Source organism: Microplitis demolitor, chromosome 9 (genome assembly GCF_026212275.2).
Source record: "Microplitis demolitor isolate Queensland-Clemson2020A chromosome 9, iyMicDemo2.1a, whole genome shotgun sequence".
In the NCBI taxonomy this organism is placed as follows: Eukaryota; Metazoa; Arthropoda; class Insecta; order Hymenoptera; family Braconidae; genus Microplitis; species Microplitis demolitor.
The window spans coordinates 349,365-374,946 of NC_068553.1; the positions used below are offsets into that span (position 1 = coordinate 349,365).

The 25,582-nt window shown below is 33.0% G+C and overlaps 3 protein-coding genes across 4 annotated transcripts; 2 read left to right on the forward strand and 1 right to left on the reverse strand.

Moving 5' to 3' along the window:
* Positions 1–220: 220 nt before the first annotated feature.
* On the forward strand, positions 221–9,658 carry LOC103575354 (tyrosine-protein phosphatase 10D). 2 transcript variants are annotated; one of them, XM_008555107.3, is made up of 9 exons: positions 221–270; positions 636–832; positions 1,469–4,756; positions 4,857–5,052; positions 5,256–5,433; positions 5,816–6,326; positions 6,652–7,036; positions 7,150–7,248; positions 8,047–9,658. In XM_008555107.3, the coding sequence occupies exons 2-8, from the start codon at positions 794–796 to the stop codon at positions 7,200–7,202; spliced, it is 4,650 nt and encodes a 1,549-aa protein (XP_008553329.1). In that variant the 5' UTR covers positions 221–270; positions 636–793; the 3' UTR covers positions 7,203–7,248; positions 8,047–9,658. The 2 variants fall into 2 exon arrangements, with proteins under 2 accessions (XP_008553329.1, XP_008553330.1); XM_008555108.3 differs by lacking the exon at positions 7,150–7,248.
* A 2,235-nt stretch (positions 9,659–11,893) lies between these two features.
* On the reverse strand, positions 11,894–22,203 carry LOC103575370 (peroxidase). The gene is made up of 11 exons (XM_053742006.1): positions 22,131–22,203; positions 20,609–20,693; positions 18,456–18,806; positions 16,357–16,533; positions 16,047–16,249; positions 15,761–15,962; positions 14,216–14,413; positions 13,985–14,138; positions 13,753–13,909; positions 12,192–12,561; positions 11,894–12,114 (listed from the first exon to the last, which is right to left on the reverse strand). Exons 1-11 carry the CDS (start codon positions 22,131–22,133, stop codon positions 11,894–11,896), a joined length of 2,121 nt encoding a protein of 706 aa, XP_053597981.1. The 5' UTR covers positions 22,134–22,203.
* Positions 22,204–22,839: 636 nt separating this feature from the next.
* LOC103575369 (potassium/sodium hyperpolarization-activated cyclic nucleotide-gated channel 2-like) lies at positions 22,840–24,539 on the forward strand. The gene is made up of 2 exons (XM_053742007.1): positions 22,840–23,060; positions 23,339–24,539. The coding sequence occupies exons 1-2, from the start codon at positions 22,840–22,842 to the stop codon at positions 24,537–24,539; spliced, it is 1,422 nt and encodes a 473-aa protein (XP_053597982.1).
* The last annotated feature ends 1,043 nt before the right edge of the window (positions 24,540–25,582 follow it).

The window sequence follows — 25,582 nt, forward strand, 5'->3', positions numbered from 1 at the left end:
TTTCCAAAAAAACTTTTCTACAAAATTTTCTTCTTTTTTATTCAAAAATTAAAATAAAAAAAAAAAAGTATTATGATTTTTTCTACCGATCGTTAATCGAATCGATCGTATCGAAATCGTGCAGACCTCGAGACTCGAATCTCGAGCCAATCGAGCTATCGAACAGCAACGTGTCGATAAGTGCCAAACCCAACTTCAGTTGATCACGGAATTTTTTCGTGGGCGATTCACTATTTAGGAATTAATTTTTTTTTATACAATAACTTTATAGTAAATATATAAATATATATATAATAATTATTATTATTATTATTGCAATGGATTTTTAATATTTTTTTGATATTAAATGCTTTTTGTAATAATTATTATATATAATAATAATAAAAATAATAATAATAATAATAAATTATAGTAACTAGTGTGTCAATATGGTAAAAAAAAAAAATATTCTATAAAAAAAAAAAAAAAAAGAAAAAAAAAAATGAAATAATGAATAAATGAAATTATAATAATTCATTACTGTGTTGCAATAACAGTAAAATGAAAGTTGTTTTTATAATTTAGACATTTATTGTTGTTACAATACGTATATATTATTTATATAAATAAATAAATTAATTTATATTTTTAATTAGAAAAGTAATTATTATTTTTTTGTTTAAAATGTCAAAATATTTAAAACATCGCGATCAAAAAATAAATCGCAATTACAAAATTTATGGAATTTTATCGTGATAATTTTAAATAAAAGTCTTCCTGTAGTTTTTTTAATTATTTTTTTATAAAAAGTGAAATGAGCTGGAAGTGTATTGTCGTCATATTGACGATTGAGGTAAGTGATAATTATTTTTTAATTTATTTTAGCTGCCAAACCTGTACTTTCTCGGGTTATCAATGCTGGGCGGAGATTAACTGGGTACTTTTGGAAAACTATTGGGGATAGAATTTTTTTATCAGCCTCAAAATGTTACATTTTTGCTGCCCTTTTGTTAGAGTACCCACAAGACTGGGTTTGCTTTCATAAAATTTTTGGAAATTTTAATTTTTTCAAAATTGTAAAATTGGTTTTTTTTCAATGTTTAGAAGACTGAGTATTTTATTTTGCTCTACAGATTATTTACTCCCGTTTATCTGTTAATAATCAGTTATTTAATTAAATACGAAGGATATTAAAAATTCACTTTTTTCGAAAACTATCAAAATTAGAATTTTTATTTTTGTTCCAAAATGTTAATTTTTTGAAGCCCTTTTGAAAGACTACCCACATGATCATATTTGCTTCGGTCATTTTTTGAGAATCCAACCTGGGGACGATAAAAAATTTTCCCCACAAAAACTTACCCCTGTAAATTTCTTACGAAAAATATCTTTTTAAAAGGCTTATCAGCTTAAGCTTCACTAGTTTAAATTATTTTCACATAATCCCCGCCTCAATTAACAAAATAATTGATAAATCCTGACATTTTAGGTCTGGTCATCAAATTCAGCAGACCTGGCAATAGAAATCCCTGGGAATCTGACCCAACACGGCACATGGTACCGTTTGGACTACAACCCACCAGTTGGGGACCCGCCACCTAACACCCGGATCCCCGCAGTAGACATCGGAGACGTGATAAAGTTCCAAAACGGCCTACCGGGAACTAAATACGAGTTCTGGTTGTATTACAACAACGGAACCTTGCATGACTGGTTAACATGGACCGCGTCTATAACGACAGCACCCGACCCACCATCAAACCTGACTGTCCTAGTCAGGAACGGCAAGACCGCGATCGTCTACTGGTCACCTCCCGCGCAAGGCAACTACTCGGGCTTCCGAATGCGCGTCCAAAGCTTCAACGACGCGACAAATCCTCCATCCACAACTCGTACCAGCGTTATTTCTGCAGACGCGATTCCTTATACCCTTCGCGATCTGACTCCCGGTGCCACGTACTCGCTTCAGCTCTTTACCGTACTCGAGGCCAAAGAGAGTGTCGCGTACACCAGTCGTAATTTTACCACCAAACCCAACACTCCAGGGAAATTCATCGTCTGGTTCCGTAATGAAACGACTTTGCTAGTGCTTTGGCAGCCACCTTACCCTGCTGGGATCTACACCCACTACAAGGTGAGCATCGAGCCACCAGATGCAATCGAATCAGTATTTTACGTTGAAAAAGAAGGCGAGCCACCTGGACCAGCTCAGGCGGCATTCAAAGATCTGGTGCCTGGTCGCGCTTACAACATCTCCGTCCAAACGGTCTCCGAAGACGAGACGTCTGCCCCCACTACTGCTCAATATCGGACTGTGCCTCTAAGGCCACTTAATGTTACATTTGATCGTTCTTCCATTACCTCCAGTAGCTTTCGTGTCTTCTGGAGTCCGCCTAATGGCTCATCCGAGTTCGATAAGTACCAGGTGTCATTAGGCAGCAATAGACGTTTTCCCCCAGTTACGCGGAATCGCTACGAAGAAGACAGCACCATGTGGGAGTTTAATGATCTAGAAGCTGGTAAATCCTACCAGGTTGTTGTCAAAACCGTTTCTGGCAAAGTCACCAGCTGGCCAGCGAGTGGTGACATCACATTGAAACCACTTCCAGTCCGTGATCTGCGTGCTAGCATTGACGAGCGTATGCTTGAAGTTTCTTGGCGACCCGACAATGCCAGCACTCAGGACAGCTATCGGCTGGAGTATCATGAAGTTGACTCGACATCCATTACCGGTGACAGCAACACACTGACTATTGAAAAGACTCGCGTTGTCTTGGAAGCGCTACTACCTGGTAGGAACTACACGATAATAGTCGCCGCGATCTCCAACAAAGTCGAGTCCAATGAAACGATCATTTACCAGGTGACGAGACCTTCGAGTCCGATCATCGAGGACCTCAAGTCCATTGAACGCGGGCTGAATATCTCGTGGAAGAGTGACGTTAACTCACGGCAAGAAAAGTTTGAAATAACTCACACGAGGAATGATACCGGGGAAAGCGCAACCACGTTGACGACCGAGTCGCATATTATCCTGGAAGATCTGTACCCTGGAGCGGGGTATGAAGTAAAGGTCTTTGCAATAAGTCACGGTCTTAAGAGCGAACCCCATGACTATTTCCAAGCGGTCTTGCCTCACCCGCCTCAGCATTTGAGAATTGATCGCATTGATCAGCATAACAAGTCAGTATTTGTGCACTGGAGCCCACCAATCAGTTCGCTCTTCAGTGAGTACACCATCAGGTACCGCACTGAAGACGATCCCCACTGGACCAGGTTGCCTAGTGTCCGTAGAACCGAAGCGGAGGTTACAGAAATGACTCCTGGCGAACGATACACCATCCAAGTGAACACAGTGAGCTTTGGCGTTGAAAGTCTCTACCCGTTGCAAGTAAACCACACCGTAGCACCAAACCCCGTGGTCAATATCACCCCCGTGATTGATTCCACCAACGTTACCCTCGAGTTCGTGCGTCCTGTAGGCAGAATTGAACTGTTCATCATCACATGGTGGCCTACAGACAATCTGTCAGACGTCAGGTCCAAGAACGTCACCGGGCTAGATGATGAGTCCGAGCATGACCTAGAGGAGAAGACCGAGAGGTTCGTAGTCGAGGGCCTTATGCCAGGTGCCGAGTACTCTTTCTCTATCATTACGACATCCTACGAGCTGTTTAGCGACGTAACCAATATTACAAGTCGCACGATGCCCCTGATTCAGTCTGAGGTCGTGATCGTCATCGACCGTGACGTTGTCAATGTCCTGGCACTGCGTTACACTCCAACGCCGGTTCTATCGTCACGGTTCGATCTCTACAGGTTCCGTATCAGTGACGAAGTGAACACGACCACGGAAAAGCTGGTTGATGATAGCGATACAAAGGTGACCTTCAACAATTTGACAGCTGGTAGACTTTACAACGTAACTGCCTGGACCGTGAGCCATGGGGTTGCTAGTCGGCCGCTCTACCGTCAGGATCGTCTTTATCCTCAACCAATAATGGCGATCCAGGCCGTAGAAATAAACGCCACATGGATCAGTCTCACTTGGGATGTTCCCACTGGGGAATTCGACGCTTTCGAAGTCCAGTTCATCAACAGTGAAGGTGTTCTCGTGCAGAACATCACCGCGGACAACCATATCACCATAAAAGACCTACATCCTTGGCGTAACTACACGTTCACTCTGGTAGTCTGTTCCGGTTATCAATCTAACCATCATCTGAGACGGTCTCATCCAGTAAGCGCGAGTTTTACCACCAGCGAATCATTCCCCGGTCGCGTAGAGAAGTTCGATCCCACGGACATACAACCCAGTGACATCAGCTTTCAGTGGCACTTGTCCGCTGCGGAATTCAATGGCGTGATTACTAAATTCACTATCACCTACCAATTGGACGGGTCCAAGCACACTCAGGCCAAGGACTTCAAGGCCACAGAATCTCGGGGTATCATCAAAGGATTGATACCCGGTAAAACGTATGCTTTTAGCATCCAGGCAAAGACCAAAGTTGGCTACGGCCCGGAAACTGTTTGGAGACAGAAGATGCCCATTTTGGCGCCACCGAAACCACCCACTCAGGTCGTGCCAACTGAAGTCTGCCGGACCAGTACCACGATCCAGATTAGATTCAGAAAGAATTACTTCAGCGAGCAGCATGGATCCGTTATTGCTTACACGGTCATTGTCGCAGAAGATGACAGCAAGAATGCTTCCGGTTTAGAGATGCCCAGTTGGAGGGACGTTCAGGCCTACAGTATTTGGCCTCCTTACCAGGTAAGTCTTGATCATTCCATGCAGGAACTAGGTCAGGTTTCCATTCCTACTAGGTCTTCCCAGAATGTTTTCACCCTCGTGACCTAATTTTGTATTCAAGGTCATGGAGCCTTACTACCCATTCAAGAACAGTTCGGTCGAGGATTTTACAATAGGGACTGAAAACTGTGACCTCAAATTAGTTGGTTACTGCAATGGACCTTTGAAATCTGGGTCTACTTATCGGGTCAAAGTGCGCGCATTCACGGCACCCGATAAGTTTACCGACACCAGTTACAGCTTCGCAATACAAACTGGTAAGTTATTGATGATGGTCATCGATCATCAATCATCAGTAGCATTATAAATAAATAAAATAACGACTAATTTAAGGCTTTGCTTTTTAATGTCTGTAAAGAAGGATTGCTGCTAATGGCAGCTGGTGAGCTTACATATTTATTTAGATACTTGATGACAATTATTACTGATGATGTCTTTATCTTTGGGTTGTATTAAATAGATAAGGACAATACGGCGATTATTGTGGGTGTTACTGTGCCAATTGTTTTGCTGTTGACGTTGCTGGGGATCGGGTTGCTCGTAAGGAGACACAGGAACCAGCTGAGGAAGATCGCTGAGCCTAGGGGAGGGGGTCCAACGGATAATTTGTCATTGCCGGATAGTGTCATTGAGACTAGGTGAGTGGAGGGAACCTGGTGTTGTGGGTACTCGTTTCAGAGGAAATTTTACGGAGATTACTAAAATAATTGAGCCAAGTCTCCAGAGTCTATTGGTTTGAAAAAAAATTAACTGGCCACAGATTTGGTTTTTCGTTGCATGCAAAAGTTTGGCTTGTTGGTACTCATTTTAAAGGAAAATTAATGAGGAACACGTAAAAAATGTAAATGAACATGTTACTCTATTAATTTTTAAAAAGAAATAATTTGGGAGGTTGAAAAATTTTTTGAGCTGAACCTAGCCTTGTGGGTACTCGTTCCAAAGGGAATTCCACGAGGATCATTTTACCCCACAATTACGACCTAGATCTCCAAAACTTCTAGACTTCTTTTATTTTTCCAGCCGACCAGTGAGAATAGAAAACTTCGCCGAGCATTACAGAATAATGTCAGCAGACTCGGACTTCCGGTTCTCCGAAGAGTTCGAGGAACTGAAACATGTCGGTCGTGACCAGCCGTGCACTGCAGCAGACTTGCCATGCAATCGTCCGAAGAATCGTTTCACCAACATCTTGCCTTACGACCACAGCCGCTTCAAGCTCCAGCCCGTCGACGACGAAGAGGGCTCCGATTACATAAACGCAAACTACGTGCCGGGTCACAATTCCCCACGTGAATTCATCGTCACACAAGGGCCGCTGCACTCGACTCGCGACGACTTCTGGCGCATGGTCTGGGAGAGTAACAGTCGTGCTATCGTCATGCTGACGAGATGTATCGAGAAGGGAAGAGAAAAATGCGACCACTACTGGCCCATGGACACGGGGCCTGTTTATTATGGCGATATATCTGTTACTATACTCAATGAAACACGTTATCCTGATTGGAGTATCACCGAATTTATGCTCTGTCGTGTAAGTTTAGATTTTAATCTATCAAAGCAAAACTAGGCTTGTTGGTACTCATTCCAGAGGATTTTTGATACAGAACCTCTAGTATGTTGACCAGTAGTCGTAACTCTAATAGTATCAAAGATAAATGAATTTTTACAATTTTCATTTCCGGTTAAAAATCTATCGAAGCAAAACTAGGCTTGTTGGTACTCGTTTCAAAGTATTTTTGATACAGAATCTTTAGAAACTTGACCGGAAGTCGTACCTTCAATAATTTAGGAAATAAGTGAACTTTTGATAATAGTTTTTAATTTCTAAAAAAATTTTTTTTTTATTTATTAAATAGGGTGACGTCAAAAGAGTGATCCAGCACTTCCATTTCACAACTTGGCCCGATTTCGGAGTCCCAAGTCCACCCCAAACTCTTGCGCGGTTCGTAAGAGCGTTTCGCGAGCGAGTGAGACCCGATCAGCGGCCGATCGTCGTCCACTGCAGCGCCGGCGTAGGTCGCAGCGGTACGTTTATAACTCTCGACCGAATTCTACAGCAGATCCAGGTCTCCGATTACGTCGATATCTTTGGGATCGTCTGGATAATGCGGAAAGAGCGGGTATGGATGGTACAAACAGAGCAACAGTACATTTGCATACATCAGTGTCTGCTTGCGGTTCTCGAGGGCCAAGACACTACGGGACCACCAAGAGAAATTCATGACAATGCCGGTTTCGAAGGTAATTTTTTGTTTTTTTTTTTTTAAATGAAATTCATTAATGCAAGGTGGTGGTAATTGTTTTATTAATAAGTTAAAGTATTACTATTTTGTATGTGTTGTAATTGTATATAGAAAAAAATCGGTCACTGGAAAATTCGGTGAATCAAGATGAGAAGGAAAGGTGATGGTCTTGTAATCAAGACGATTATTATTATGGAATTTATTTATTATGTGGGTAATTGCTTATCTAATTCTTCTATTTATATATTTATAATTAGTTGTATATAGCACATATATATTTTATTTTTTATTAATTTTCACGCTATTTAACCAGCCTGCATGTTTTAGTTAAATTCTGGCTAAAGTATTGAAGATATGGAAAAAGTGTAAGAGATCGATTTTTTAGGAAATTTAATTTCCTATAGAAAAGGTTTCTATGACTTTTTTCGTAAGTGTGATAGTTTAGCCAGAATTTAAAGTTGAAGAAATTAGAAGGATAAGTAGAAAAAAATAGAGATTTTTTTAGACTTTGGACTTTGAATTTGAATTCTGGCTAAAGGATGGCAGATATGAGAAAATTGTAAGAGACCGATTTTTTAGGAAATTTTATTTCCTACAAAAAAGGTCCTTATAATTTTTCCCGTAAGTGTAATACTTTAGCTAGAATTTGAATTTAAAGTATTTAGAAAGATGAGTAAAAAAAAATTTAGATTTTTTTAAACTTTGGACTTTGAATTTAAATTCTGACTAAAGGATGGCAGATATGAGAAAATTATAAGAAACCGATTTTTTAGGAAATTTAATTCTCTACAAAAAAGGTCCTTATAATTTTTTACGTAAGTGTGATACTTTAGCTAGAATTTAAGTTTGAAATACTAGGTATAATAAGTAGATAGAAATTATAGTTGTAATTTTATGTAATTAATTAATCAATTATAATAAGTGACTGGTAGTGATAGATAATAATTTGCATGGGTTTAAGATTGATTAAAAAAAATGATATTAATTATTTGATAATTAATTTTTCAGATGATGAAGGAATTGCTGAGTCAGGAATGTGAAGAATAACCCGAGCTTTATACCCGAGATTAAAACCCTACAGTAAAAAAAAAAAAAAAAACATTTTTTTTTATCAATTATTTTTTCTGTTGACAAAGGAAAAAAATAAAAAAAAAGTTTGTCTGTCTGTTTGTTTGATGAACGGTCACACAAATCTCCGTCCAAAGAAAAAATGAGAGAGTAAGTACACAAGTAATGTGGATTTGTGAAGTACTTAAAAACTTTTAATCATTTATTATTATTTTCGCACTAGCACATGCATTTTTTTTAGATTTACTTTTTTTTATTTAAGAACAAATACTTTTTTTGTAGCTAATGGATATTTTTTACGTAATTGATGAAAAAAAAATTTTTTGATAGCATTAAAGGCGATTGGTAACGAGTTTGCTTCACTAGCCAAAGGCTAATGTAGCAAACACTTGAGTGTCTGTCGCTATCACTCGAAATTAATTTGAAAATAGTAAAAGAATGATTTTATCTACAAACATTATTAATTTAATGTATTTCATGGTTACTTTGCTTCAGGAGCCAAAGGCTAATGCTGCAAACATTTAATATTTTTTGGTTTAATTTAAATTGACGTAAAACATGATGACAAACCATTTTAATATTAATTCTTATAAATGCATTTAATGACTTTGCTTCAAAAGCCAATGGCTAATGCAGCAAACGCTTGAGCATGTAGCGTTTTTTACACGAAATTAAATTAAAAACCGTAAAAAAATGATATTATTTATAATTACTATCAGTTTACATACATTTGATTACTACTTTGCCCCACAAGCCAAAGGCTAATGCAGCAAACACTTGAGTGTCTGTCACTATCATTCGAAATTAATTTGAAAATCGTAAAAAAATGATATTATCTACAAACATTATTATTTTTAATGCATTTCATGATTACTTTGCTTCGCGAGCCAAAGGCTAATGCTGCAAACATTTAATATTTTTTGGTTGAATTAAAAATTGACGTAAAACTTAATGACAAACCATTTTAATATCAATTCTTATAAAGACATTTAATAACTTTGCTTCAAAAGCCAATGGCTAATGCAACAAACAAGTATACTACTTTTGTTTTTAATGATTAGTCTTAGAACTTCAAACAAATCTCTCGACTCGCGACTGTCATAACTTCCGTAATAATCAGTTTGTTTCACGAGCCAAAGGCTACTGTGGCAAATTAATAGTACAACCACAAAATAATCTTTCACAAACTCTCCTAATAAACTAATATCGTAAGAAGACTTGAAATTTGAAAATTAGTTTGCTCCACTAGCCTTCGGCTTCTGAAACAAACTCGTTACCAAACGCCCCCTTTTATCGAAAAAAAAAAATTTTTTTTCGTAATTTTCAATTCTTATGAAAATGTCAATTATTTACTCACCAGCTACAAAAAAAAACTCAATTAAAAATGACAATTATTATTTTTTAAGTAAATTTAAATTTTTAAAATAAGAAAACACGGACGTATCCATTTTTAAAAATCAATTATATGTACATATCATTAATGAATCTCTACAAAAAAAAAACACAAAGTAATTAAATAATTAATTGATTAATTAGCGTAATATTCTTGTTATCGTTGCTATATTTTTTATTATTATTATTAATTATTAATTATTATTATTATTATTATTATTAATGAATTATTATCTCATTTTAAATGGTATTATAAATAGTATTTTAAAAAAAAGTAATGAATAATATTCCAGTGCCAATTTATAATTTTTATAATCGGCACAAGTAAGCAATTAAAGCCGCATATTTTTTATATATAAATTTTATTAATTTATCATTGGTCACAAATTATTATTTTTTATTGGTGTAATTATTTATTTTGTGAAAAAAAAAAATAAATGAACAAATTTTATATTTTAAATAATTAATTTAAAAAATTAAGACAAATATCAAAGGATCAAATGCGAATTATAATTTTTCTAAGCCTGTGATAAATTATATACAATTGTAAATTTATAATTTGACATATCAAATAAATAAAGAAACATGTTTATAATAGGCTAAAAATAGTACTCCATTATTTCTAATAGATGAATCTATTAAAAAAATTTTTTAACATTTCATTAATAAAAATCCATTACGAAAATTTTATTCAATAAATAGTTGATAGAATTCCATTTAATAGTCCATTAATGAAATTCTATTAACATGTACCTAGTCAATAGTCCATTACGAAGATTCTAGCACTAGGCTTCTATTTAATGGACCATTAATAGAACTCTATTTAATAGATTAGTAATATAATTCATTCAATAGTCCAACAGTGAAATTTTATCGACAGAAATCCGTTTAATAATCCATTAAATAGATTTTATTAATCGGCATCTATTTAATGGACCATTAATAGAACTCTATTTAATAGATTAGTAATAGAATTCATTCAATAGTCCAACAGTGAAATTTTATCGACAGAAATCCGTTTAATAATCCATTAAATAGATTCTATTAATCGGCATCTATTTAATGGACCATTAATAGAAATCTATTTAATAGATTAGTAATAGAATTCGTTCAATAGTCCAATAGTGAAATTCTATTGACGAAAATTCATTCAATAATCTATTAAATAGATTCTATTAATCGGCATCTATTTAATGGACCATTAATAGAACTCTATTTAATAGATTAGTAATAGAATTCATTTAATAGTCCAACAGTGAAATTTTATCGACAAACATCCGTTTAATAATCCATTAAATAGATTCTATTAATCGGCATCTATTTAATGGACCATTAATAGAAATCTATTTAATAGATTAGTAATAGAATTCATTCAATAGTCTAATAGTAAAATTCTATTGACGAAAATCCATTCAATAATCTATTAAATAGATTCTATTAATCGGCATCTATTTAATGGACTATTAATAGAACTCTATTTAATAGATTTGTACTAGAATTCATTCAATAGTCCAATAGTGAAATTTTATCGACAGAAATCCATCCAATAATCTTTTGAATAGATTCTATTAATCGGCATCTATTTAATGGACCATTAATTGAACTCTATTTAATAGATTTGTACTAGAATTCATTCAATTGTCCAATAGTGAAATTTTATCGAAAGAAATCCATCCAATAATCTATTGAATAGATTCTATTCATCGGCATCTATTTAATGGACCTTTAATGGAACTCTATTTAATAAATTATAAATTGAAATCTATTAATAGTAATTCAGTCAATAGTCCACTCATAAGATTCCATTAATAGACATTTAATAGTCTATTAGTATTAATCGTCTTATCCGAATGAATCAAACGCTGCATTAATAGAATTCTATTAATCCACAATACAAAGTAACCCATTAAAAAATTCTCTTAATAAAATTCTATTAATAATGCTTTATCTAATTGTCTATTAGAAAGATTCCATTAATAGAATTCCATTAAATAATCCATCACCCAAATTCCATTAGTAGAATTCCGTTAAATAGTCTATCACCAAAATTCCATTAATAGAATTCCATTAATAGACTATTACTTAAATTTCATTAATAAAATTCCTTAAACTAGTCTATTAATGAAATTCTATTAATATAATCATATACAACTTTAAAAAAATCCATTAAAAAGAAATTCAACTGAAAAATCTCATAAAATATTCCATTACTAAAATTCTATTAATAACGGTTTATTGAAATTTTAAAAAATGATTATTTATTTAAATTAATACAAAAAATTTTAACAAATTTATTTTTAAATAAATGTAATAACAGCATAATTAACAATTATTTATTATATTTATTAAATTAAGGTTAATAATCAATTAATTTAAAGGAATGGCTCGTGAATGATCATTTCCGGTAGAGGATACCGAGATGTTGTTGCTGATTGGCCAGCTGGGGCGCAAAGTCTTTCCAAAATGAGAAGTCGATTGACGGTAATGAGTCGCAAGGGACGATTGGGTTCGAGAGCGAGGGTAATTTGAATGCGTGGCGCTGTAGACTTTTAATGCTGTCGCTGTTGTCGCACATGAATCGGGCCAGAGTTGACTTTCGTATTTCGCGAAGTTGTTCTGCAAAAAAAAAAAAAAAAACATTTCCTGATTAACAGAAAAAAATATTAATATTGATAATTATGGAAAAAATTTACCGCGAGTAAAAGCAACAACCGGATCAGGTGACTCGAACCAATACCGATCGCCCACGCGCGATCGATAAAACTGTTCGATCAAAACACAGAGGAATGTGGGCCCGGCTAGGGCCCCTTCGGTGTTTACTTCCAGTCCCCCACCAACCGCGAAATCAACGTCGTCCGGGTGCTCATACAGCTGCGCCAATTTCTTGACGTTCTCCGGACTGATGTAGTCACTGAAATCCGCCCAGGTTTTAGCGCGAGGTATTTTGCAGAATTCACGGTAGTCGTTGTAACTCGCAAGTCCATGGTCACGTGCTCGCTGAATGTCAGTCGACCGTAAATCACCACCCAGTTTACTATTTCCGCGAAATAGGTACAGTGTCACCTGTAAAAAAAATTTTTCCATTAATTGGAGTCTAAAAATTCCATTGAAATTGGTCAATTAATGAAATTCTATTAATCAAATTTATCAATAAAATTCCACTAAAATTTTATGGAGAAATTCTGGTAAAAAATTCCATTACAATGACGTTATTAGAACCCTGGTTAAAATTCTAATGGAATAGTCCATTAATGGGACTTGATGAATCTTCCATTGGAAATTTCAAATTAATGTCACCTTAAAAAATTCTATTAATAAAATTCCAATAAAATTTTATTGGAAAATTTTATTCATAGAACTTTTTTCATTCTATTAAAAATACCATTGAAATTTCATTGGAAATTTTCATTAATGGAACTTTTGATACTTTATTAAAGGTGATATTAATAGAATTCCATTAAAAATTCCATTGAAAAATTCCATAAATAGAAATCCATTAAATATTATATTAAAAATTCCATTGAAATTTTATTGGAAATTTCCATTAATGGAACTTTTGATAATTTATTAAAGATGGTATTAATATAATTCCATTCAAAATTCCATTTTAAAAAATCGTTACTAGAATTCCATTAAATATTCTATTAAAAATCCATTGAAATTTTATTGAAAAATTCCATTAATGGAACTTTTGATAATTTATTAAAAATGGTATTAATAGAATTCCATTGGAAATTCCATTAATAGAATTCCATTAAATATTATATTTAAAATCCACTGAAATTTTATTGGAAAATTCCATTAATGGTCCTTATGTCATTCTATTAATAAAATTCCATTAGAATTTCATTGAAAAATTTCATTAATAGAATTCCATTAAAAATTCTATTAAAAATTCATTGAAGTTTTATTGGAAAATTCCATTAATGGGCCTGAAGCTATTCTATTACTAGAATTCCAGGAATAATTCTATTGCAAAATTTAATTAATAGAATTCCATTAAAAATTCTAGTGAATAAATTCATTAATAGAATTCCATTAAAAATTCAATTACGTGAACCCTCATTAAAATTCTATTAAAAAATTTCCTTACTATAACTCCATCGAATACTTTTGACTCATTCCATTAATAGAACTCAATTTCATATTCCATTGTAAATAGTCCATTAAAAAGGTTCCATTAATCCCCTTATGACAAAATTCTTACAGGGTAAAATGGACTCCCAAAATTAGAAAAAAAAAATCTAAAATTACCTCATGATCGTAATATTCATCTCGCGCTTGTTCTGGTTGGTCAGCCAGCCCACGTGTCAAGTCGTCCATGTTGTCGGCTTGCTCAATGATACCGGGCCGCATAAACCAGTCGCTCAATCTCAGTAGACCCCTTGACACTCGATTTTCCTGTACCAATCTTTATCAAAAAAATGAATTATTAGAGAGTTTATTATGTAACGACATTTGAATATTTAAACTCGCTCTAGCTTACTTGAGATAACCGGCAATGAGAGAGTGAAAGACACGGAATGCGCCATTAGAATGTTCATTTAGAACAGTCGGATCAACATTTGGACTGTAGTCGTTTATATATTCGGTGTCTGGGACATCGTAAATTAGTTTATATTTAAGCGCGTTATCGAGTCCTGTAAATAAATTATGTAATGTGGAATGCCATGTGATTTAATAACTAGTTTAAGGAGGAAATTCTCTAATTACTTACCGATAATCGCGGGCAGCCACTCGTAATAAGTTATTTGCTGATAAGAAGCGATAGCAATCCGACGGGTTTCTTGGTAAATTGTTTCGTCATTCCAGTGAGGGTTTATGCGAGCTAAATTTGTTGCGATACGATTGTGCTCGCGGACCAAGAGGATCTGGAGCACCGTCAGTTGAGGGTTTTGATTTACGCGGTTGTCACCTAATGGGGATTTTTAGTTATTTTTATTTTCAAAGTGGAATTGGGGGAAAACTATTGGGTTTAGAGAAAAAGTGAAAGAGAGCTTTTTTGTAGAGAATTGAATTCTGAATAAAAAAGGTTCTTTGAGATTTTTTCGTATCTCTGATATTTGGGCTAGAATTGAGGGTCAAAGTTATGTTAACAGAATTCCATTAGAATTCCATTAAAAATGTAAAAATAAATTTTTGTTTTTGAGATTTAATGAAACATTTTCATTAATCGAGGTATTGATAAGACTATCGAAATTCTATTAATGTTAGCCTATTAATGGAATTCCATTAAATTCTATTAATTATTCATAAACTTCCATAGAATGTATATTAGAATTTTTTTGATTTAGAACAGGTCTTTGAAAATTTCAGTAAAATATTCTATTAAAAATTCCACTGAAAAATCTATTAATAGTCCATTAATAAAACTCCATTGAAAAAATTTGTCAAAATTCCATTAAAAATCTTTTGGAATGTTCTTTTTTTCAAATTGAGTTTATACAAAATTTATCAAACTCCATTACAAAATCCATTATTAGATTCTATTAGTAATAGTCCAATAATAAAACTCCATTGAAAAATTTGTCAAAATTTCATTAAAAATCTTTTGGAATGTACTTTTTTTCAAATTTAATTTATACAAAATTTATCGAACTCCATTACAAAATCCATTATTAGATTCTGTTAGTAATAGTCCATTAATAAAACTCCATTGAAAAAATTTCTCAAAATTCCATTAACAATATGTCAAAATGTTTTTTTTTTTTTCAAATTGAATTTAAAAAAAAAAAATTCGTCACATTTCATTACGAAATCCATTATTACATTCTATTAGTAATAGTCCAATAATGAAATTCCATTTAAAAATTTTGTCGAAATTCCATTAACAATATTTTGAAATTTTTTTTTATTTATATTGAATTTTAAAAAAAATTTGTCAAACTCCATTACTAAATCCATTATTAAATTCTATTAGTAATAGTCCATTAGTAAAACTCCATTAAAAAAAATTTCAAAATTCCATTAACAATATTTCGAAATATTTTTTTTTTTTTCAAATTGAATTTTTTAGAAAATTTGTCAAACTCCATTACAAAATTCTATTAATAATAGTCCATTAATAAAATTCCATTAATAATATTTCAAATTAAATTTACAAAAAAACCATTAATTAAAATTCAGTTACTAAATTCATTATTTAAATTTTATTAATTAATTCCATTGAAAAAATTGAAAAAAAAAATTTCAAATAAATTTACTTACGATTAATATTAGACAGCTAAAAAAACTCATATATATTGATATATTGATATATTACCTGCATCATAACAAACATGATTTTGCGTTTCTATTACACATTGTCCAGTGACATTTACAGGATTTGCCGGTGGCAACCATTCTCTTTGCCTCCGTATCTGTGTTCTCATTTTGCCTCCTTGAAATTTACGTAAATTTCTAGCTTGACTTTCCGATGATCCATAAAGAACCGAAAGATCAAGAAATTGGGTTACTAATGTTATCTATAAGTCATTACGTATAAATTATTCAATAAATCCGTCAATCAAATAACAATTATCATCACTAAGTTTCCTACAATCAACTACCTGGTCAGCGGATTTTTGTTGACCGTAACAATCGTCAGGTATCTGAAAGTCAGCAGCCGCGCGCGTAAATGTCAAACACTCTGATGACCGCGGGTCATAATTCGGGTCATCGGGTCCGAGCAAGATTGGAAAACATGAAGGGTCATTTAAATATTTCCTCACCAACTTGTCATCATTTGTGCAACATTCTACTGATTCCATCTCTGTAATAAATTTTATTTATTTTATGGACCAATGAATGTTTTTTGGCTGAAAATTTTCTATTTTCTCAAGAAAAAAAGTCAGTAATTAAATTGTAACTTTCACTTACGCAACATCGGGGCGGTGGCCAGTTGCGCCGTGTCATGGGTGACAATTTGTCCGAATTGCATGGTAGCCAGTGTCCATTTTGGATCTTTTACCCTTAACTCTGGGAATAATGTGTAACTTAAAACTCTACTTCGCGGTAATGCACGGCCACTTTTAGCAACTGCTGGTTGCCAAATTCCTTAGTACGAAAAATAATTTATTATTAATTAATATTCACAAATATTACCAATTATATACATGTATTTGTTACGTCATACTTTTTTTCCAATAAATTTCGTATGAAAATTTTGCAGTCGTATTTTCAGTGATCGGATTAAAAATTTTATTAATGGACTATTTTTCAAAAAGTATACTTCCATTTGAAATTCTATTAGAAATAGTCTAGAATATAAATTCTATTAAAAATATTCCATTAAAATTTCTATAGAGAATGTCTGAAAAATTCCATTGAAAATTTTTATTGCATAATTCCATTAATAGAACTTAATTTAAAATTCTATTAAAATTGGTCTATTTGAATTCTGAGAAATAATAATTCTCTATGAATTCCATTAGAAATTTGAATTGTGAAAATCCATTAATAGAATTCCATTAGTTTATTTTTGATAGTCCATTGAGTGAATATAAAAAAATAATTATAATATTTCCATTGAAAATTTTACGGTAATAGAATTCTATTAATTATTCCATTGATAATAGTCCATTATAATATTGATAATAAATAGTTGTCCGAAGACTTCCATTGAAAAATTTGTCGTCATTTCTCTAATAGAACTCCATTAAATTTTCCATTAAAAATAGTTCATTAATTAATATTTGACAAATTTTCTGATAATTTCCATTGGAAACTTTTAGTACATACTTTTACTAATGGAATTCTATTAGTTCTTTTTTTAATAGTCTATTGAAGAAATATAAAAAATAATTATAACATTTCCATTGAAATTTTTTACGGTAAAATTCCATTAGAACTCTATTAATTATTGCATTGATAATAGTCCGTTAGATTATTCACAATGAAGTTGCCCGACAAATTCCATTAAAAATGGTCCATTGAATAGAAATTGAATTTTTTTTCGAAAATTTCCACTGAAAATTTTCTATAGCATACTTCCATTAATAGAATTCCGTTTGGATATCTATTAAATAGACCATTAAAAATTGATCGAGAAATTCCATTAAATTTTCCATTAAAAATAGTCCATTAAATAGAATTTGAATTTTTTTTCGAAAATTTCCACTGAAAATTTTCTATAGCATACTTCCATCAATAGAATTCAGTTTTGATTTCTATTAAATAGACCATTAAAAATTGATCCCGAAATTCCATTAAAAATAGTCTATTAAAAATTTATGAAAAATAATTGTTTGAAAAATTTTACTGAAAAATTTATATCATAACTCTATTAATAGAATTCCATTAAAGTTTCTATTAAAAATAGTCCATTAAATAGAATTTAAAATTTTTTTCGAAAATTTCCACTGAAAATTTCCTGTAGCATACTTCTATTAATAGAATTCAGTTTGGATTTCTATTAAATAGACCATTTAAAATTGATCCCGAAATTCCATTAAAAATAGTCCATTAAAAATTTATAAAAAATAATTGTTTGAAAAATTTTACAGAAAAAATTTATATCATAACTCTGTTAATAGAATTCCATTAAATTTTTCATTAAAAATAGTCCATTAAATAGAATTTAAAATTTTTTTCGAAAATTTCCACTGAAAATTGTCTATAGCATACTTCCATTAATAGAATTCCGTTTGGATATCTATTAAATAGTCCATTGAAAATTGATGGGGAAATTCCATTGAAATTTCCATTAATAATAGTCCATTAAAAATTTATAAAAAATAATTGCTTGAAAAATTTTACTGAAAAAATTTATACCATAACTCTAATAATAGAATTCCATTAAATTTTCCATTAAATCGAATTTTTAAAGTGAACTTTTAAAATTTTCATACGAGATTTAGAAAATATAATCTAGATGATTACTTTTTAACTCCACCATATATATATATATATATATATATATATATATATATATATATATATATATATATATTAATAAATAATAATGCGTATAAATTTACCGTCAGAATAAATTGGAGGTAATAGTCGAGCGTAACGAGTTTTTGCCATTCCCCAGGTTGGGTTTTCTAAATTATTACACGAACCATCGAAACTACGGTACGGTAATTCTTGTGTACATGATTGTGGTTTTGTTCTGTCACATGTCCATGGATTTTTACTTTTACTTGTACCAATATTATTATTATTATTATTATTATAAGAGTTTATTCCTTTTGGTCCAAAATAATTTGTCGCGGGAGGCGCGTGGACGAATTGTACATTCGCGTTTATTATGGGATTTGCTGTGGGGTTTAAGTAATTTTGTATAAGTGAGATGAAGTTCAAGTAATTCCATGCCTGACTTTGAGATTCTGAAAAAAAAAAAAATTAAAAATTAATTCACTGACCGCGTACTGGACCGCGAATTTTCTCTAGGACTTCAAAGGGATTTTTTACCAAAATTTCTGACGATTGAATTTTAGAAAAAATTATGCGCAATCTTTCAAACGAATTCCAGGATTAAATTAATTAATAAAAAAATTTTGGCAGCAGACTTTCTTCCATTAATCGCGTAAACAAAAAAATCTTTATGTCGGACACGCCTCGGGGAATTTTTAAAAAAATAATTTCGCAGATGAATACTAAAACTAATCAGTAAATGATTAACTTTAGACGCGAATATTAATGTCAGACAGTTAATTTTGAAAGCCGGAAACAAAAACCAAGTGATAATGAATCATAAATAAATAAAGAATAAAGACGTGAGATGATTAATGCGGTTATAAAAGACTCGCTATTTTTTTTGTATTTAGAGTGGGTATAGAAATTCATAGTTTTATTACAATTACAATAACAATACAGTACTTTCACACTTAAATTATTTTTTAATACTTTTTATCGGTCTTTCTTATTCTTTTTTTTTTTTTCATAAATACTGATAATTAATAATTATTATAATTATGACCATAACTCTTGAACTGTCAGTCTGACAAAAAACTTTACGAAATCGATTTTGTAGAGAATTTAATTTACTACAAATTTGTAATCAATAAACTTTTTTATATCTCTGCTCGTTTTTGAGTTATGGGCAAAAATAAGAAAGTAAAAAATACCAAAATATGTAAAGTGGCGCTTCGCGATTTTTTATGGATGCCCATAACTTTTGAACTAGCAGTCTGGCAAAAAATTTTATTTAATCGATTTTATAGAAAATTTAATTAGCTACAAATTTGTATTTCTTGAATTTTTTCGTATCTCCATCCGTTTTTGAGTTATGGGAAAAAATAAAAAAGTTTAAAATCCGAAATTGGCACTACGCGATTTTTTATGGATGTCCATAACTTTTGTACTGTCAGTTTGAGAAAAAATTTTATGGGACTGATTTTGTAGGAAATTTAATTTGCTACAAATTTGTATTCCTTTAATTTTATCGTATCTCCATCCATTTTTGAGTTATGGGCAAAAATAAAAAAGTTTGAAATCCGAAATTGGTGCTTTGCGATTTTTTATGAATGTCCATAACTTTTAAACTGTCAGTCTGGCAAAAAATTTTACTAGACCTATTTTGTAGGAAATTTAATTTGCTACAAAATTGTATTCTTTTAATTTTTTTGTATCTCCTCTAGTTTAGAAAATATCGTGGTCAAAAGGTAAATAAATGAAAAATTCCGACTGCGTCGCAATTTTTTAAAAATTCAAATTAATTAAAATAAAAATCAATTTTTTTTCGAAAAAACTACCCCCAGGTTTTTTAGTTCATTGAATTTTATATAAAATGATCTACAATTGAATTAATTTTCTAAAAATAAAAAAAAATTTTGACTTTAACAATTCAATTGTTAATTAAATAAAAATTCTTTACTCCAAATATAATTGGGATCACACTTCACCTCTTACAATTCAACATAAATTGACCTACTCTATAAAATTTATTTGAATCCATTTACTAAAGAAAAAAAAAATTCCATAAAAAAAATCCCAACAAAAAAAAAATAATTTCAATTTATTTAAATTAAATATTTTGTTGATTTTTAATAAAAAAAAAAAAAAAAAAAAAAAAAAACAAAATGAATAACTCATTCCCGATAATTGGATCCCGTTAATTAATCTCTTGTAATTATTTTTTCAATTAACTTTTTTTTTTTATTAAAAATTAATTAAGAAAAAAACTTACCGGGTGTAGACGTGACTTGTAAGCCGCATACATTATTTACATAAAAAAAAATAATATAAATAAACGGTTTCATTTTAAACAATATCTGTAACAATAAAAAAAGTATATAGAGTTAAAAGTAGTGAGTGAAAGGAAAAGTTCTAAATATCATTAGAATAATTAGAGTACAAGTACAAGGATTAACTTAAGTTATTTATTTCGTTACTATTTTTATAACAAAAGATTTAAAATGACGCAAATGTATGACAAATGGAACGTGATAATGACCATTGAGAATTCGCAATCGCGTAAACAAAAAATTTTAAGGAAATTATTATTATTTAGAATTTTAACATAAATTACGATAAATTTGATTTAATTTAATAAATTGAGTGACAGCTCATATTTTATTTATATATATGTGATTGAATTTTTATTTTTTTACTTAAAAATTCATGCAGTTGATATTTGAGAACCGATAACTGGCATATGGTACGAGATAGGAAAAAATTTGACTGATAATAATTTGTAGGAAATTTAATTTTCTACAAATTTTATTTTGAAAGTTTTTTTCTCAGAGTTGAAGGTGAAAAGTTATGGGGTTTGATAAGAAAGACAATCGCGAAGCATGGGTTTTGGTGTATTTTTTATTTTTTACCGATAACTCAAAAACTATTGGAGATACAAAAAAGTTGTAAGAGTACAAATTTGTAGAGAATAGAATTTCCTATAATTTTTGTTTAAACAACTTTTTTATGGGAGTCACAGTTAAAAAGTTACGGAGTTCAATAAATAGAACAATCGCGAAGCACGGATTTTAGTGTATTTTGTATTCTTTACCGATAACTCAAAAACTATTAGAGATACGAAAAAATGATAAGAGTATAAACTTGTAGACAATTGAATTTCCTATAAATTTTGTTTAAACAACTTTTTCATGGGAATCATAGTTAAAAAGTTACGGAGTTTAATATATAGAACAATCGCGAAGCACGGGTTTTAGTGTATTTTTTATTTTTCACCTACAACTCAAAAACTATTGGAGATACGGAAAAATTGTAAGAATACAAATTTGTAGAGAATCGAATTCCCTATAAATTTTATCTAAAAAACTTTTTTATAAGAGTTGCAGTTAAAAAGTTACGGAGTTTAATAAATAAAACGATCGCGAAGCACAGGTTTCGATATATTTTCAATTTTTCACCGATAATTCAAAAACTATTGGAGATACGAAAAAATTATAAGAGTACAAATTTGTAGAAAATTAAATTTCCTAATAAGATAGCCTACAAATTATATTTTAAAACTCATCGCTTCAAAATTGTAGAGGTTTAAAAGATCGCGTTGCACTGTCTCGAATTCAACAACTTTGTCACTTCTTATCGATAACTCAACAACCGATAGATCGAAAATCCGAGAGTAAAAATCAGTAGACTTAAATTTGCGTCAAAAATTTTATCATCAGACCTTAAGTTAAAAATTAATTGCCACTAAAATAAATCGCGCACGTGTCAATTGCGCGGTTAAAAAAAAAATAACTTACCATTAGTTAAAAAAGTGATTGAATCGTTATTATAATTGAAAAACAATTTAAAGTATTCAGAGGTCAACGCGTGGATTTAGTAGGAAGCCAACTGAGCGGCTAACCGATTCTTAGGTCGCTTATAAACAACCGGAGAAAGTCCATATTTGTACTTGATTTAATTGCGCGAGTAATTAACAACAGACATACATATTATTGACGGTGAGACTTTTATCTAAATCGTGTAATTCTATCATACATAAACTTGAGCTAATTTAGTTGCTGCAATTTTCGTCATTTTCCTTTTACTTCCTATCCTTGTTTGGGCAGAAAACAATTATTAGTTATTATTTTTTCTCATTCAAACAATAGAAACCTATTTAAATGAATAATTTATTTCTTACCATCTATTGGATGATAAATTATTCCAGTAATCAAGTAATTAACTAATTGATAAGACATTTAATTGAAATTCGCTGGCCCGCCTCGAAAAACCAGTAGAAGTATCATCAGTACACAATCTTGATGAAAACAATTTTATCTGGTGTTGGTAAGTAGGCGGCAGCTGATAAGAAACTTTTCTGCTCTGACTGACCGGCGGCCGATCTGTTGCTGGCCTATGATACCGACTCAGGACATTCTCGCGGCTTCTATAGCTTCTTTATCCGGTGGCTTGCTGCCGATATTTAAAAAAAACAAATGACTGTGAAGGTAACCGTCAGTTACAATCATGCTGCTAAGCCACGACTGCGAATTAAAAAGCGAAACTGCTCCCATACCCCACAGAACCCGTTTTCAAAAGTACGCTCACCAGTTTCGTAAAATATTTATGGCTTCGACGAAAAACCCGCGGGCGCATCGCTACCTCAGAAATCACAGCGCGATAACCAATGAAAAGCGCCTCCACTTACGCAACAACACGTGGACCATTCATCCCTTCAGTATATTTCGGTAAGTGATCAGTTACTCTCATGACCTGCGCTAAGAAACCTGAATTTTTAGTCAATGGTGGGATTTCTTGATCATCATTCACTTGGCAGCGAGCTTGCTGTTCATTCCCTACCGGGCAGCGTTCGATGTCCATCGATCCCGATCCTCCTGGGGCGTAATCAAGAACTATCTGTTGGCTATCTGCTGCCTTGATGTCTTCTTTAACTTCATAACTGGGTAAGTGGCCAGATTAGCATCGGTCCCAGTTCCTAGATGACAGTTCAAACATTCCTATCCAGATACTATGACGAAGCACGAGGACAGGTAGAAATGACCTGGAGACGGGTATTAAGGCACTACGGTCATTCCAGTTCAGTCCCTGACATCTTGGGATCATTCCCCACGGATTTAGTCTTCTTGGGTCGGTTTCAAATCAATGAAGAGCCTCTTGATGTCCTACAGAAGCTAGCAAGCCTGGTGCACATCTTCCGTATCTTTTCGACTTACTCGTATCTGATCAAAGTCGCGGAGACCTATGATGTCTCTCCAGGATACTTTGGGATCTTCTGCTTCATTCCTCTGCTGATGGTCATCCTTCACTGGTTATCCTGCATCACGTGGATAGTCCCTGTGGTGATGACTTCGATTTCCGTGGTACGACAGCCAGTTCCTGGATCCTGGATCAACCAGAATGGGCTATGGGAGCAAACGGGCAATGAAGCCTACTGGGCGAGTTTGATAAGAACAGTCACGATTTTGACGAGATCTGGAGTGCTGACCAACGAGATGCAGACCACGGAGGATCAATATGTGGTAATGATCCTTCAGTCCTTCAGCATGTTGGTTCTCTGCTATATAGTTAGTCACGCAATGAGACTCTACAAGGCACGGAACTCTTCCCAGTTGAAGTATCAAGCGACAGTTGCTCAATTGCAGAAATACATGCGGCATAAACACCTTTCCCATTTGGCTCAAAGGCGATTTCTTACTTACTACGAGTTTCGGTTCCAGAGGAGGTTCTTCAGGGAATCGGAGATACTGGGAACTATTTCAACGCAGATGCGTCAAGAGATCAGGATGCATGCCTGCAGGAAACTGGTTGAGAACGTGGCTTTCTTCAATAATCTACCAGTAGGACTTCTGACCCGGATCGTGGGTCAGTTGCTCCCGGAAGTGTTTCTCACCAACGATGTCATTGTCAGGGCCAATCAACCAGGCGACTGCATGTACTTCATTGCAACGGGCACGGTTGCTATCTACGGGCTCTCTGGGACTGAAATTTGTCATCTAGAAGATGGTGCTCATTTTGGGGAGGTTGCTATGGTCATGCCCAATGAACGCCGCGTTGCAACTGTCGTTGCCGTTGAAGTCTGCGAGCTCTACAAACTAGAGAGAAGTGATTTTATGAGGACTATTTATCCATATCCAGTTTTGTGGGAGAGAATCAAGAAGATTGCCGTCGAAAGGCATGAGAAGACTTTGACCATTGACGCACGTTAGAATTTCGACAATTTCCATGATTTCCCTGTTTGGTTCCTAATTTCGGGAATGAAAGCTGCTTTATTATTTAAGAGGAATAAAAGTGGAGACTCCAGGCCAAACAGACCTTTTCGTTTCCGGTCCAATGACTTGGGCCAAAGTTACAGATCACGTTGCTGGTGGTTCATCCCCTGCTAGATTCATTGGGCTCTAGAACAATGCGCAGGAATCGGTGTGTCTATATACCTGTGGGGTGTGGCTACCGTGAGTAACCAACGTAAATGTATTGCTGATTTGCGGAGAAGACCCAGATACAACACCGACTAATAACAATAGGCTGGTAACGCTGTAGTTGTTATTGTAGGTAGGCAGGTAGAAAGAGACACTGTTGGATAAATGTAGATCCAGAATGAGAGAGGGATATGCGAAAGAGGGAGTAGATCGTTTGTGAAAGCCGCGAGCTACCAAGCACGCGCATCCACCGACGCCGTTACAATGTCCAGCCCTCTTATTGTCATATGCGCGAGCATTGTGATACTCTGCGCAGCTATTGTCACCCAGGTAGACACCATTTTAAATTCCTGGATTATATACACGCCATGTTTGGTTATTTTGCTAAATGTTACCGGATTCGAATGTTGTTTGTTCGGTTCCCTCCATTTGCTCATCTGCCATTCAATTAATCAATCAGCTTTGCTCCAAGTCATCGTAATGGAAATAAATGATGAATGTGAACCAGCTTTCATTTCCTGGATTGAGGACCAAATACCAGGTCCGAAAATTTTCGAGGGTTCGTCGTAGGAAGATTTTAAAAAATGGAAATTGAAGCTGAGACAACCAGCTTTCGAGCCAGCCTGGGGTCATCTTTGAAATTTTTCCAGCTGATTTCCAAAGGAATTTTTAAAACGTATCCAGATGACGCTATTAGAAAGTAGTGTTCTCGAGCTTAAAAAATTTTTTTTATGGTATGGTGATTTTTCACCGAGATAATTAGCTAAATGTCAATCATTAGATAATCAATTTTGTTCAGCGGCCCGTTTTGCCCACTCACTATTCTTACCCAA

Excerpts from the sequence above, each read along its gene's own strand:
- LOC103575370 (XM_053742006.1), bottom strand. Across the intron at positions 18,807-20,608 it reads ACAAGTCACGTCTACACCCG|AATCTCAAAGTCAGGCATGG; the intron begins GTAAGTTTTTTT and ends TTTTTTTTTCAG. Across the intron at positions 16,250-16,356 it reads GGCCACCGCCCCGATGTTGC|AGATGGAATCAGTAGAATGT; the intron begins GTAAGTGAAAGT and ends AATTTATTACAG.
- LOC103575354 (XM_008555107.3), top strand. The coding sequence starts at position 794 with ATGAGCTGGAAGTGTATTGTCGTCATATTGACGATTGAG. Across the intron at positions 5,434-5,815 it reads GATAGTGTCATTGAGACTAG|CCGACCAGTGAGAATAGAAA; the intron begins GTGAGTGGAGGG and ends TTATTTTTCCAG. Across the intron at positions 6,327-6,651 it reads CCGAATTTATGCTCTGTCGT|GGTGACGTCAAAAGAGTGAT; the intron begins GTAAGTTTAGAT and ends TTTATTAAATAG.
- LOC103575369 (XM_053742007.1), top strand. The coding sequence starts at position 22,840 with ATGCTGCTAAGCCACGACTGCGAATTAAAAAGCGAAACTGCTCCCATA. Across the intron at positions 23,061-23,338 it reads CATCCCTTCAGTATATTTCG|ATACTATGACGAAGCACGAG; the intron begins GTAAGTGATCAG and ends ATTCCTATCCAG.